Below are 14,168 nucleotides of genomic sequence, written 5' to 3'. Positions count from 1 at the left end.
GCAAAAGAAAAAAAATGTTCGTCTAAAAAGTAACTTCCTTAAGTCAAAATCAGCTTTGTCCTGGAGAATTTCTGCAGAGGTGAAGTAACTCTGCACTTCTCCCACAGGCAGAGAGAGAATCCCAATGACCTTGTAAACATTAAGTGTAATCAAAGGAGCTTGCAAAGAAAAGCGTCTGGACTTCTTTAAGTTGCTTGAAGACGTTTCACCTCTCTGTCCAAAATGTGAACATGCCAATGTTCACACTTTGGACAGAGAGGACAGATGGTTTGAAAGAGGAGTGAAAGAAGCCATCTATGTCCACTGTGAGCGACCATCTTTGAACAGAGGCGGTGGTTTACGACACCAACTCTCTGCCATCTATAATCCAGTTTTGAGATCCCTTCCCAGGCTTCCCAAAAGCCAAATGGTAGTCCGTGGGGGTTTAAGTGTTTTAACGCCCACTCACATCCTGGGACATCTGATCTCAGGAATTCACATAAGGTGGGGCCAGGTTTCACAATGAACTCACCCGAAACTCTGGCTGACTGGGACCCACACCCAGTTTCACACCTTGGCTCAGGCGATTAGAGGATCATCAGGGGGTCCTTTTGTCCCTCTGTGGGGGGTAACTCCCACTAGGTTTATATCTGGGACTCTCCACCATTTGACCTTAGAACTGAAGAAGCTTCTCGGATGAGAGGTGAAACGTCTTCAAGCAACTTAAAGAAGTCCAGAGGCTTTTCTTTGCAAGCTCCTTTGACTACGATGACCTGGATGTCTGAGAACCTTCACAGAAATTATGTGTAATCACTCAAGCTTGATTCTGTTTTGAGGAATGGGCTGTGGCACAATCCCTGATAAGATGGAAAACAATGCCAGCTTCATTATCAGATAGCTAGTAAGATGGTGTTTGACCTTCCTAAAAAATACAAGAGTAGTTCCAAAAACTCAACTTTTCTGACTGGATATGAATTTAAGTATAAACCTACCGACAATTGTGTATAACTAAATGCCATTCTTGATATTACCATCAGATGGTGCTAAAGGAAAAACTGACTTCACTGTCCATAGATTTTTTTTTTTAATTTTAAGATCCTAGTCACGTTTGTTTCTCTTCCTAGTAAACCTGGTCTAAAAAACCCAGGATGTTGTCCAGTTTAAAGGATCTGTCCTGTGCAATTGTAATTTCATCTCTAAAATAGAGATGAATAAAAATAGCCTTATTTTATAAATTAAACAATGTCTGAATATATCTTTTTGCTACATAATTTTGCATAGTTCCATTCCCAATTTATTTAGCATGTGAGGTAAAAGGACCCATCCCTCTTCATTCAAATTTGTATGGCATATCCATAGGTTTTGCATGCCTGTAAAGAACTCGTGCGCATTATCTGGTTACAGTTCAACACATCTAAAGTCATTGATGGAACTCCTACTATACATTTAATAATAAACTTCAAACAAATTCTAGGTAGGACAAAGTTTTCCTTTTTTTTATGCTACACCTTTTGAAATCTACTCAGTAAAGCAATAACAAATTATGAAATTGTTCTCTTAGGTAGCTTTTTTTTTAACAGTATAACTTTTTGTTTACATATTAAACAGACAATTGTCACTTTATTAAATTCTTTGTTTAATCGTGTTTTCTTATCATTGTGTATTTAAAATTTACTTTGAGTGTTTTATTGTAGATTTGTTTTAACTAAATTTAGTGATATAGTCAAAAACATAATGACTGGTTTTATACATTTGTCAAATCAGTCTCATGATTAAAAAGAACTCCTCTGCACTACATTTATTGTTTTTTCCACCACAATTTACAGGAACCATGAAAAACCTACCACCGGGCAAACAAAACGTCACAGATTTTGAGTGTGGTTTCTGTTTGAACCCTCTTCTATTTAATTCTGCAGTCATTCCTTATGTCTTGATCTCTCTGCCTGCTAACAGCTGGGTGCTATGGCTCATGAAATCATCTCCTGTCTTCTGGACAGATCAGATGGAAGTCTCTGAGTTCCACTTGGTCCTTGCAGAGCTACTTTTTGGATTCCTGGGGCCACCCTTATTGATTATAAGTTTTTATTTTAATACCGAAATAATACAAAGCCATCAACACAATATTTACAGCTAGGGTTCAGTTTCAGTGCAGTGTCTGCATAGAATGCTATATTGCAGTGGTGCATCCCTTGTTGTATCTCAGGTATAAACCTTTAAGGTACAGGATGAGCTTTTGTTGTGTAATGTGGTTGCAATCCATCCTGCCTGTTTTATCAGAAATATACTTGTGCAATCGCATAACAATGGGCATTTATACCACTTGTGTTGTGTTTATCGTCATCATCAACTCGTTCTGCTCCATATCAGTTCTTAAAGCACTGAAACAGCCATCACCAGGCGAGGGAGAGAGGGAGAGATCCAATTTGGTAAAGAGAAGGGCTTTCAATATAGTCCTGATATTCCAGATGACTACAATTGTTGGCTATGTACCTTTGATCACTGTGTTCTACTTAGCTGGGAAATTGGACAGGAACACACTATGTATTTGGCAGCCCTTGACCTATGCTTTAATGATTTGGCTTGGTGGTTTCTATGCTCTCTTCTATCTCCGCAGAGCTGGGAAACTCACAAGAAATTATTTATTTGCAAATTGTTTTCAGCATAGCTACACTTGAAGCTACTTTTCTTTTATTTGTAAAATTTGCATTTCAATTCCCTTGTTTTAGAAATACATGGCATTGAATAGTTAGTATTCTTGGTACTATTTGTTTGGCATTTAGTTTTCAAAGTAAAAACTTGACCCAAGAATAGCCAGCCTCTAGGTTGCATTAAAAATTGGATGCTGTGTGGAAAAATCAGCAACATTGTATTTTAGTTATTTAATGTTAGGTGAGCTTCCATTGGTATTTTTGCAATTAAAAGAATTGCACATGTGTATTCTGAGGTCTGTTGCATTGTTTTACTTATACAAACAAATATTTTATACTCCAAAGAAATGTATTCAAGTAGATGTGATTGTGACATAGTGATATGTTGATTAAAAAATTAATACAAAAACTACATAGTAGTCTGTATTCTGTATTATTACTACTAGAAAAATAGAATAAATAACTACAATAGATGGATATGTATGTGGATACTGGGCTACTATGATGGAATCCAAAGCAATAATAAGTACATTCAGATATATAATTTATTGTGCAAATACTAAAAGGAATGCTACAACGAGTTGCAGCAGAGCAGCTATGTAGCCAAATGATTTGAGGCAAAAGAAGTGTTTCACAGATCTCAAAAGGTAAACTTATTGGGCCAGTGTGATATGATACTGAGTAGGGCTGTGCGATATGACCAAAATCTCACATGCAAATATAAAACATCTACCGTCCCGATAACGATATAAAACGCCAAATTTTAATATTTTCTGTAAATTTTGTGAATCTAGGGCAGCTCGACTTGCATGAAGCGTTTCCATTTGGGCGTCGTGTACCTGCAGTTGAGTGATTTTACAGATGAAACTATACATTTTCAGACATAAGTTGTAACAGCCGCCGTTTTCTTTGTGAGTATTTATTACACGGCGTGCTGCGGGGAAAAGCCTGTTCTAACGTTTGAGTCTAAGGTTTATTTTTTAGCACTTCACGGCTATTTTTTGCTTCTCATCCGTAATTGCTCCGCATACTCTTTCACGTGATTTAATTTATCTTGAAAAGTCTCAACAGGATCTTGAGCTTTATTGTGAAAGGTTTATGTGGAAAATAAACAAGCAGACACCTGATGGTTTTACCGTCATTGCTGCTAATGTAAACGTATAAAAATAGGTGCTTGTCCGTCTGTAGTGTGGTTATATTAAATATGAGAGAAAGAGAGAACTTTAAGAAGTTAATATAGCCACTACAGTGACCATCAAAACGATGAAAAAATAATGCCGTAAACAGTTTATTTTGCGACACCACGAAACAAACAATAGCGTAAAATGAAACAATAGATGTTTTTTTTATCGTCATCCGATATATATCTTTATATCGAACAGCCCTAATACTGAGATACAATATGTGAAATCTACCATACTGTGATGGTAAATTAGGCATAACAGGGTTAGGACTGGAAATAAAGCAAAAGAGGACTGGATGAGAAGTGACTTAATTTAAAACATCATCTATGTGCCAAATAGACAAACAGTTTCTTGTATCCCAATGGATATGTTCAATCATGACATCATCATCATAAACCCCTACATTCTCTTTTTCTTGTAACAGAAACTTAAAAACACTTCTAAAATGGTCTTTTCTTGATTGTCCATGTTTTTAGGAGTTTTTCTTCTAATATGGCCACTCATCTGCTCAATCAACCTCTGTGTTGCTAAAGAAGGAGCGGGCGTATAGTCAGGGAAGACAGAAAATATACATTCAAGAATATAAATTTCACTTAAATTTATTTTCATTATATTCTTCTGCATTTTTATCCCCATGCTTCTAAAACTTTCCATGGAAACTATAATTTAAATCTTGGCACTACAAAAGCTAAGAAACATCATCTTTATTCAAATTATCTGCATACAGGTTCTAGATTACCTTTGGCCATTAATTTGGTTACAGTTCAACAGTGTTAAAGCCCTGAAACACCAAGGGAATTCTGTAATGATTTGGCTTGCATGTGTTAGTCTTCTCGACAATCTCAGCAGAACTCAAAAACTCAAGAAAAAAAATAAAATTGCTGCACATTGTTTTTCACATATAATTCAATTCAATTCAATTCAATTTTATTTATATAGCGCCAAATCACAACATAAGTCGCCTCAAGGTGCTTCATAGATACAGAGAAAAACCCAACAATCATATGACCCCCTATGAGCAAGCACTTTGGCAACAGTGGGAAGGAAAAACTCCCTTTTAACAGGAAGAAACCTCCGGCAGAACCAGGCTCAGGGAGGGGCGGCCATCTGCTGCGACCAGTTGGGGTGAGAGAAGGAAAACAGGATAAAAGACATGCTGTGGAAGAGAGACAGAGGTTAATAACAGATATGATTCAATGCAGAGAGGTCTGTTAATACATAGTGAGTGAGAAAGGTGACTGGAAAGGAAAAACTCAATGCATCATGGGAATCCCCCGGCAGCCTATGTCTATTGCAGCATAACTAAGGGAGGATATAATGACTGAGACTGTAATTATACCAGTTATACTGTATAGAATTATGTACCACATGGTATATTTCTTCAAAAGGAAAACAAGGAGGACAAATAAGTGCTTTGTAATTATATGAAGTACACTTCTTTGGATCTTTCATGTACTAGTTTCACTATAGACTTCTTCAGACCTGCACTCCTTTCTATTTATCTGATGGCATCTTAATGTGTCAACTTCATGTGTAGTTGCCAATCTTGGTCACTTTTCTGTAAAAGTCACAATGGCAAGTTTACCAAGTCAGAAAAAGATAATATTTACATATCACTTTTAACACATCGTAATTCTGAATGCATGTCTTAAGTTAAGTGGGAAAACATGCACAAAATTATAATTACACAGTACTGTTGCATCTCTGCAGCATCTTGACTTGCTGGACTCATGAAAGATGAATGAATATTTTAACTGTTTCAACTGGTTCATCTGTTTACTCTGTTTTTTGTTTGTTTGTGTTTTTTGTCCCTACATTGTGGTAGTATTGAACCACAAGTATTTTTCTTGTATTTCCTTACCCATTCTGATGTAGGAGACTATTTCACGGAGAGTTGCTATGAGTATATTGCAAAGAATTTAATTTGACTAAGAATCCATGTATTTTCATTGTTTTATCTAAACCCTTGCACACGTTTACATACTTCTATGGAAAATTATAAGTGGCCACTTATGCCAAAGTCTGAAAACACCAAACCCTGTTTATTCAAATTATGTTCTCACATCAACAGGCTTTGCATGCCAGGAAGGTACTCATAGCCATTATTTGGATGCAGTTCAGCGCATTTTTCCCCACTTATATTATAAAAGATGCAGCTCCAACTTTACATGTTAAATAATCTTCAAGAACTAGACAAGGTTTGTACTTTCAATTATTTGTACCTATCAGTCTTTCTAGGAAGCAACTAGAAACAAATAAACGTCTTTATATGTGGCTTCCATCCTGCATTTTCTGCATTTTCTTTCAATTTGTGATCTTGAGCAGTCGTTCTCTTGGATTTTCTAAAGTTCTTTCAAAAATATTCCTTGAACATTGGCTTCCTTTTCACTTATTTTCAGTCCAGCACTTGCACCTGACCATATTCAGAAATATATTTTTTGTTTGTTAAGCCAAATACTGACCTATAAATGAATAAAGCATGAAAAAGGTTGTGTTGCTTTTACAAAACCAGTGTTGGTTGTAATCACATTACATTTTCGATTCATACTGTAATTCAGTAATTAATTACATAAAGTCGTCGAGATATGTCGTTACTTGTGTTATAATAGGGATTTGTATCATAGGGACTGTAGCCTAAGGTTTATGATTTTAATTAGTAATTATGTGATAATGAGTTGTTGGTTTTATTACAAGTTAGCAAGAAAGTAATGTTATGAGAAGTGTAACATATGACTTTGTCTGGTGAGTAAGTGACTTACTACACTACTTTTAGAGTAACAAGTAATTTGCAATGTATTACTTTTTGAGTAACGGTCCCTACACTGTACAACCAACAACTTGACAAAGAAGCAATTTTTAATTGGATGTTTAGGAATTTTACCAACAGCCTGTTACAAAACTCTCTCATTCAGTTACAGGAAATCCACATGAAATGTAGAATAAAATGGCATGAAATGACTAAAATAGTATTTTTGCACCAAAGAACTATTAGCTAAAAATGTGGCATATTTCAGCATGTTTTTCCAAAAAATAAAATAAAAAAGACTCTTAGGAACCTGGACAAATGGAAGACAGAAGAAGAAAGAGCAGGCAGGAAATCAAAAGCAGGTGAACAGTATCTGAAAGTCGCATCCTTAAGAAATAGGTCCAATAAAGACCAAACATGGGTCGTGAGTGATATATATCTGTCCCAGACGGCCGTAGTGATCGATGTAGCGGTTCCGAATGACAGCAATATCAGGAAGAAGGAACACGAGAAGCTGGAGAAATACCAAGGGCTCAGAGAAGAGCTTGAGAGGATGTGGAGGGTGAAGGTAACGGTGGTCCCCGTGGTAATCGGAGCACTAGGTGCGGTGACTCCCAAGCTAGGCGAGTGGCTCCAGCAGATCCCGGGAACAACATTGGAGATCTCTGTCCAGAAGAGCGCAGTCCTGGGAACAGCTAAGATACTGCGCAGGACCCTCAAGCTCCCAGGCCTCTGGTAGAGGACCCGAGCTTGAAGGATAAACCGCCAGCAGGGGCGTGCTGGGTGTTTTATATACATAATCTTGATTCTACAGGTGATTACAGTTATTGATCATTTACCACTGATTACTATATCCTACATGTCTTGGAACATAGTTTGGGATACACTGTGGATCTGGAAGCCCTTAAGTTATGTTCTAATGATTTGGTTTGGAGGCTCTTATCCTGTCTTCTACCTCCACAGAGCTGGAAAACTCACAAAGAGCTTTTGAGTGTGTGTGTGTGTTCCTGTCTAGCTATCTTTGTGAGGACTGACAGCTGCATTCTACTATATTGTGAGAACCAACAGTCACTTGTGAGGACACACTCACTGGTCCTCACAAGTTTAAAGGCTTTTTGAAGCTCAAAATGTGGTTTTAGTGTCAGGGTTACAATTAGATTATGGTTAGGTTCAGGGTAAGGGGGCTAGGAAACCATTATGTCAATGAAGGTCCTCACTAAGATAGCTGTGTGTGTGTGTGTGTGTGTGTGTGTGTGTGTGTGTGTGTGTGTGTGTGTGTGTGTGTTTGGAATGTGTTGCATTTGTATTTGTTTGCTATTCAAACATTTAAATGACTAGCACATTACTCAATATTGCTTTTATTTAACACACAGGCATACTCTTCTAGAAACATGCTGTAAAATATACATATTTTACATATCACTTATATTGCATTTGTAGTGTACGTATTATAACTTCCTGAGTACTATATGTTCCAATTGTGATTTAAAGGATCCTACAGACTTTTCGTTTGTTTGTTTTCTAATGTTACATTACAGGACATGTAAAACAAGGAACTATTTTCCCATGTATGATCAAATTTTGCATTTTAGATATTTATTTAGATATTTGCAATCACATCTTTTAAATTACATTTCCATTCATGGTGAAAATGGGCATTCTTTATTCATTAAACTTAAAAAGACAAAACATAGTGAAAAGAGATGTAATAGGAGGATTTAAGGTCCCATTATGATTACAAAGAAAGTTTAAAAAAAACAGTTTAAGTAATTCATATGTTTAGCTTCATCAGTACCAGAATCTAACTCTTTGTTCTTCGCTGCTTGGTGTTTTTTGTTTTTTTGTTTTTATTAATAATCAAAGAGTGTTGCACTGTGTTCTTTCATGCTTATTGCATTTTTCTAAATAAACTGTTAAAAACTATTAATTTCATACTATGAAACTATGATGAAAATAATGGGCACTGATTGGTCATGTAACAAAGGCACTGAAATATAAAATGAAAAGCTACTGAGATAGCGCCATTCTTGATACCAGCTATGTTTTTATCCTTTGCATTATGATTAACAGAGCATAGCAATGTATCATAGTATTCACACTAACGGCTATATGTTTAGTAAGGCACAGTGTATAGCAAAGCAGAGTAACAATATGAAGCATGTAGTTTCTTTTTTGGTTCCAGCAGAAAATACACAGAACACTTTTACTTGTACATGCTGTATACATCATGAAATTCCCACTTTGTTTTGTTTAACTAAATAAAACAGGCATTAACTTCTGTTTAGTACCCCTATCTAAGTTATTGGTGAAACACAATAATGGCTAGCAGTGTTATGCCTCTTTCACTTTGTCTTCGTAAGTGCCGCTGCCCTTGTAAGCTGCCACATAACCACTGGTGTCTGGGATGTCTTCACGCCCAGCCTTTCCTTTGCCTTTTCCTGTGTCATCAAACCGCTCCTTGTGTGAACCAGTGTACTTGGAGGTGTCAGTCAATCTGTCCACTGCTGCTGCCTTGGTAGCTTTCTAAATAAATGGAAGACAGAATACTGATATAATAAACTTTTTTTTTTAATTTTTTCCCTTTTTAACCCAGTAAAACAAAAACTCTGTATTGTAGTGTCTTTTTAAAGATGCAATGATTTGTATCTAGAGTTTCTTTGGTAATCCAGTTTTAGATCCAAAATAACACACTGACAGTCAACTATTTTTTCTGATTTGTGACCTAAACAGTTACACAAAGATTTGGTCATCAAAAACAAGTAGCACTTTCTATTCCAGCTCAGTAATAAAGTGATAACAGTGGGGTGACACGGTGGAAACAAGAACATAATAATGTGGTCATTTCTACATTATTACTACTCAATTACCAAGGTAATAACCAATTACTATCCTTGTAATATCATGGTAGCATCATTATCACCTTATAACTGAGGTGTATTTCCACAATCTTGCCCCTAGTTTTTGGGCACTTATTATCCAATTACATAAATTTCAGTGTAATACATGGAACCACTGCTTCTATCATGATATTACTTGGAATTTAAGTGGTTATTACTATGATGATTGAGTTGTAATAAGGTAGAAATTACCACATTATTACAGTCTTGTTTCCACCTTGCTACCCTACTGTTACCACTGTATTACCAAGCTGTAATAGGAAGTGCAACACAAGAGAACAAAACATGTTAATACATTAATCTCACTTAAACAAATTTTACCTAAGATGATCTGTTTTACAGTTTAAATTTAATTGTATGGTTGAGGGTCAAACTACTACTACATATATAAGTTTAAAGGGATGCATAAGTGTAGTAGCTGGTTGCTGCCGACTTCTAAGCAGCAAATTTTGAGTTTATTATGACTTAATACTCACAGTAACACCAATGTTGGCAGGTTCTTTACCAACAACGAGACCATAAAGCTGCTGAAGTGACTCTTCCTTGTTCTTGCCTTTAAAACGTTTGGGAGCCAACTCTGTCAGGGCCTGGTTAAACTGCTCAAATGTGATTACACGAGCTGACTTTGCCCTGAGGAAACACAGAGTGTTGCCAACTATATTTTGAGAGAAATAACAAAATGAATAATATAATATACACTGCTCAAAATAATGAACAGAAAACCTTTTAATCAGGGATATTAATCTGGTCAGTTAAGCAGCAGAGGTTGTTGTTAATTAGTTTCAGCTGCTCTGGTGTTGATGAAATTAACAACAGGTGCACTAGATGGGTAACAATGACACAACCCACAAAACTGGAATGGCTTTTCAGGTGGACACCTCTGACATTTTTTCTCTCGTCATCTTTTTTTGAGTTTTGTTTCGCTAGTTTTCCATTTGACTAAGGTCAGGGTTACTACTGGTAGCATGAGGTGATATCTAGATCCTACAGAGATTCCACAGGTACTCCAACTCCTCCAGGATCACACATTAATACCTGCCTGTCTGATCAAACAATCAGAAATAGTCTTCATGAGATTGAAGAGGAACCATGAGAGGAAACAACATCCTCTAGTGGCCCCTGTGTGCACTGTCTGTCACCTTAGAGCCTAATTGGTATTTTTCCAGTACAATACCAGGATTGGCAGGCACCCCGTGCACACCTTCCCTTTGTTGGCAAGTATTTGCTCAGAGGTGGTCATTTGTTGGGGTTTTCTCTGTAGTATTGTAGGATCTCTACCTTACGATATAAAACTTGCCTTAAGGCAACATTCTGTTGTGATTTAGCGTTATTTAAAACTGAATTGAATTAACATCACTCAGCATGATTGCTTTAGTGGAGGATCAGTGATTGTCTGATCTACGGATGTGACGCAAAGACCTCGAGCATATAACCCCAGTGTTGGCCTCTTCATGCTGGTGGCTTCCTGTTCCTTACAGGATCCAATTTAAAATTATACTTTTTGCTTTAAAATCACTTAACGGCCAAGCTACCTCTTACCTATCTAAGTTCCTATTTATTTATGGTCCAGAAAGAAACATGAAGTCCAATTCAAAACTAATGTTATCCAACAGTCTACACATAAATCTCATGGCAACAGAGCCTTCTCTGTGGCACGTCGCACACTTTGTAATAGTCTGCCTCTAAATATAAGATATCCACAAACAATGGAACATTTTAAATCTTTAAAGACCCATTTTTAATGACAGGCTTTTAGCTCACGTTGACCCATATATTATTTTATTTTTTTTAACCACCTTAGCTGTAGTTGTTTTAGTTGCATTTAATGTCTTACTGTTTTATTCCTCTTTTTTCATATTTTTTTGCATCATTGTCATGCATTTTACTTATTTTTGTTACATTTTAGTTTTTAAAGCACCTTGTGCAGCATGAACTGTTGGAAATGTGCTATATAAATAAACTTCACCTTGACCTCGACAGACGAGGCAACAGCACCCTGACTGCCACTAGGTATCGAGGTGAAATCTTTGGACCCACTGTCACACACAATGCTCGGTCTCATGTGGCGAAGGTATGCAGGCAGTTCCTGGAGGATGAAGGAATCAATACTACTGGCTGGACCTCACACTCTCCTGACTTACATCCAATAGAACACCTCTGGGACATTACGTTTCTGTCCAGCCAATGCTCTCTGGTTGGACCTCACACTGTCCAAGAGCTCAGTGACGCCTTGGTCCAGATCTGGTAGCATATTTCCCAAGGATACCATTTGTTGTTTCATTAGGAGAATAGCCCAACATTGTTAGATGTGCATACAAGCACATGGGGGACAAATAAACTACTGAGTACCATTCTTACAATAATTGCTGCAATGAACTTGCAAAACGGACTCAACTACTACATCATATTTTTTACCTTGACTTTCATGGTGTCTTTGAATTCAGTCCTCTGTAGGTTGATCATTTACACAATGATGTGAAATTTGATGCATTTTCAAAGTGTTCCTTTCTTTTTGAGCAGTGTATACTGTCAAGGGACAAGCAATGAGTAGATGCTACAATGCTATAATGTGATTATGAGATGTCTTAAACCCTTTGCATTTACATGAATCATGAAGTTTATTCTGTAAGGTAGTCCCAAAACAACAGAGAGTCACTAACTAAAAATTGACTGTTCAGTTACTGAAAACCAATAACCACATTGTGACATACATTCAAACCATTATGTTTTTGCTGTGCAAAGTCAAAATGAAATCTTACTTGACTTTGCTAAAAACGATGTCCACATCTGTGGTTGTCACATTCTTCCCATCAGTGATGTTACAGTCTTTGCAGAGCTTTGCAAAATTCTTGCCGTTCATCTCCTTCCCTGTAGCTTTTGTGTCTCCGTGGACTGCAAACTTCTGGAAGGAAGTCTTGACCTCTTCTAGAGACACCGAACCCTCGGCCATGCTGACAGATGAACACATGCAGTTTTTAGTCAATTCAAATACAAAATATTGTAACACTTTGTTCTCCTGATTAAAATAATAATCTAAAAAAAGGCCCTTAAATAGCTTGGATAAAATATCCTTTGTGAAGACATTTTGTAAAAAAAATTTAAAGTAATAACTATAGGTTAACTGGCTGCTGGCCTGCCAAGACATAGCTGCCAAGATATTGCATCTAATTTTCTCTCTGTCTTACACACACACTTTTACTGTGTATTCATCATTATGCTAGTGTGTCTAAAACTGCGCTCAAGCCCATTTAATTCAATCAACTCAATTTCCAAATGGCTTCTCTGCTGTTCAGTCTATAGTGAATGAACAAACACATTCCTTCTCCTTCTCTTCTGCCCCGTCTCTCCATCACACTCACTGACACTTACTTATTCATGAGTTAAGTGTTACCAAATGTGGCTTTTGATCGAGCTACACTGATATGAAATTTATATTAAATATTCACTGCATATAAAAATAACCATAAAAACAAATAGCACAGAAAATGTTTCAATGAACACTTTAAAACTAATGCATTTTAGTATGGCGTCATCTCAGTTTACGAATAATCCTAAAAAATAATAATTATAATAATAATAATTACCAGTGCTGGTGGGTGTAAAAATATACATCAAACTATTATTACATGTAATCTTTCCATATATTTTTTTTCAAGATTATTTCTACTGCCCTCTCACTGCAGCACTGCAGATACTAAATGATACAACAGTAAAGCACTAAATCACAAAAATATAAGATGTACCTGCTAAATGGAAGGATGCTGTGTGGATAGTTAGCCAAATCCGGAATTGCTAACAGCTGCTTGATCTCTTTCTCCGCTTCTGCCTCTCCTCCTTCTTTCTCCGCTTCTGCCTCTCCTCCTTCCTGCCACTCCCAGGCTGTCTGACAGTTACGTAAAGGATGGAAGGATGCAGAGAGGCGAGGAGAAATGGAAGGCAATGGGAGGGGGAGAGAGTACCGACAAGCACAGTCAATGACATCATGGGTGCTCAGCCTCTCTTCTGTCTGCTCACTGTTATTAGCTTCCTGCCTCTCTCACAGACTTGCTCAAGGCTTTGTTATGTTATACAACATTCTGTGGAGTTAAACCTTTACCAACATTCTCTTGTACACAAATACATTTTGCTGTTCAGTTTTTTACCCAAAATGATTTTTTACCATGCTCTTTTTCTGACTGGAATATTTAATTCAACTCACAGATATATATCTGTCGTGCTCTTGCTGTCATTTTCACAATAGCCTTCTTGTTTGAGCAAAGATGAGAGTGCCCCTTGACAGAACAAAGACCAGTGACAACATAAATCTGACACTTTACAAGAATAACTATTCTCTCTCGCAATGTCATATCAACCACATAGAATAATGGTTCTGTATTAAATATAATGCATAATAACGTGCCTGAAGATTCAAAACTATACCTATGACTGGAAATTTTTTGGACAGTAGCAATTTTTATGCCACCAAAGTTTGACACAAAAATACAATAAATGTGCAGATGATTAATTGCTTGAGGCTGCTGGCTTTCACTGTGTGAAAGCTCATTCGATTGTTTCAAATTCAAATCAAATTCAAATTTTATTTGTCACGTACACAGTCATACACAGTACGATATGTAGTGAAATGCTTGGACAACTGCTCGTGACCTAAAGAAAACAAAAAAGGAAAAGGCTATGAATAAGATAGGAAATAAATATGAAAAATTAAAAAGGGTAA

At 36.7% G+C, this 14,168-nt stretch overlaps 1 protein-coding gene across 1 annotated transcript; it reads right to left on the bottom strand.

Moving 5' to 3' along the window:
* Positions 1-7,908: 7,908 nt before the first annotated feature.
* On the bottom strand, positions 7,909-13,362 carry tppp2 (tubulin polymerization-promoting protein family member 2). Its single transcript, XM_005736300.2, has 4 exons — positions 13,198-13,362; positions 12,214-12,405; positions 9,931-10,084; positions 7,909-9,080 (listed from the first exon to the last, which is right to left on the bottom strand). Exons 2-4 carry the CDS (start codon positions 12,402-12,404, stop codon positions 8,889-8,891), a joined length of 537 nt encoding a protein of 178 aa, XP_005736357.1. The 5' UTR covers position 12,405; positions 13,198-13,362; the 3' UTR covers positions 7,909-8,888.
* Between the last annotated feature and the right edge of the window lie 806 nt (positions 13,363-14,168).

The sequence above is a fragment of the Pundamilia nyererei genome, unplaced genomic scaffold (genome assembly GCF_000239375.1).
Source record: "Pundamilia nyererei isolate P.nyererei 1_Seehausen unplaced genomic scaffold, PunNye1.0 scaffold00068, whole genome shotgun sequence".
NCBI classification, from domain to species: domain Eukaryota; kingdom Metazoa; phylum Chordata; class Actinopteri; order Cichliformes; family Cichlidae; genus Pundamilia; species Pundamilia nyererei.
Note: the sequence above shows the minus strand (reverse complement) of the source record. Positions and strands in the feature narration are given on the sequence as shown.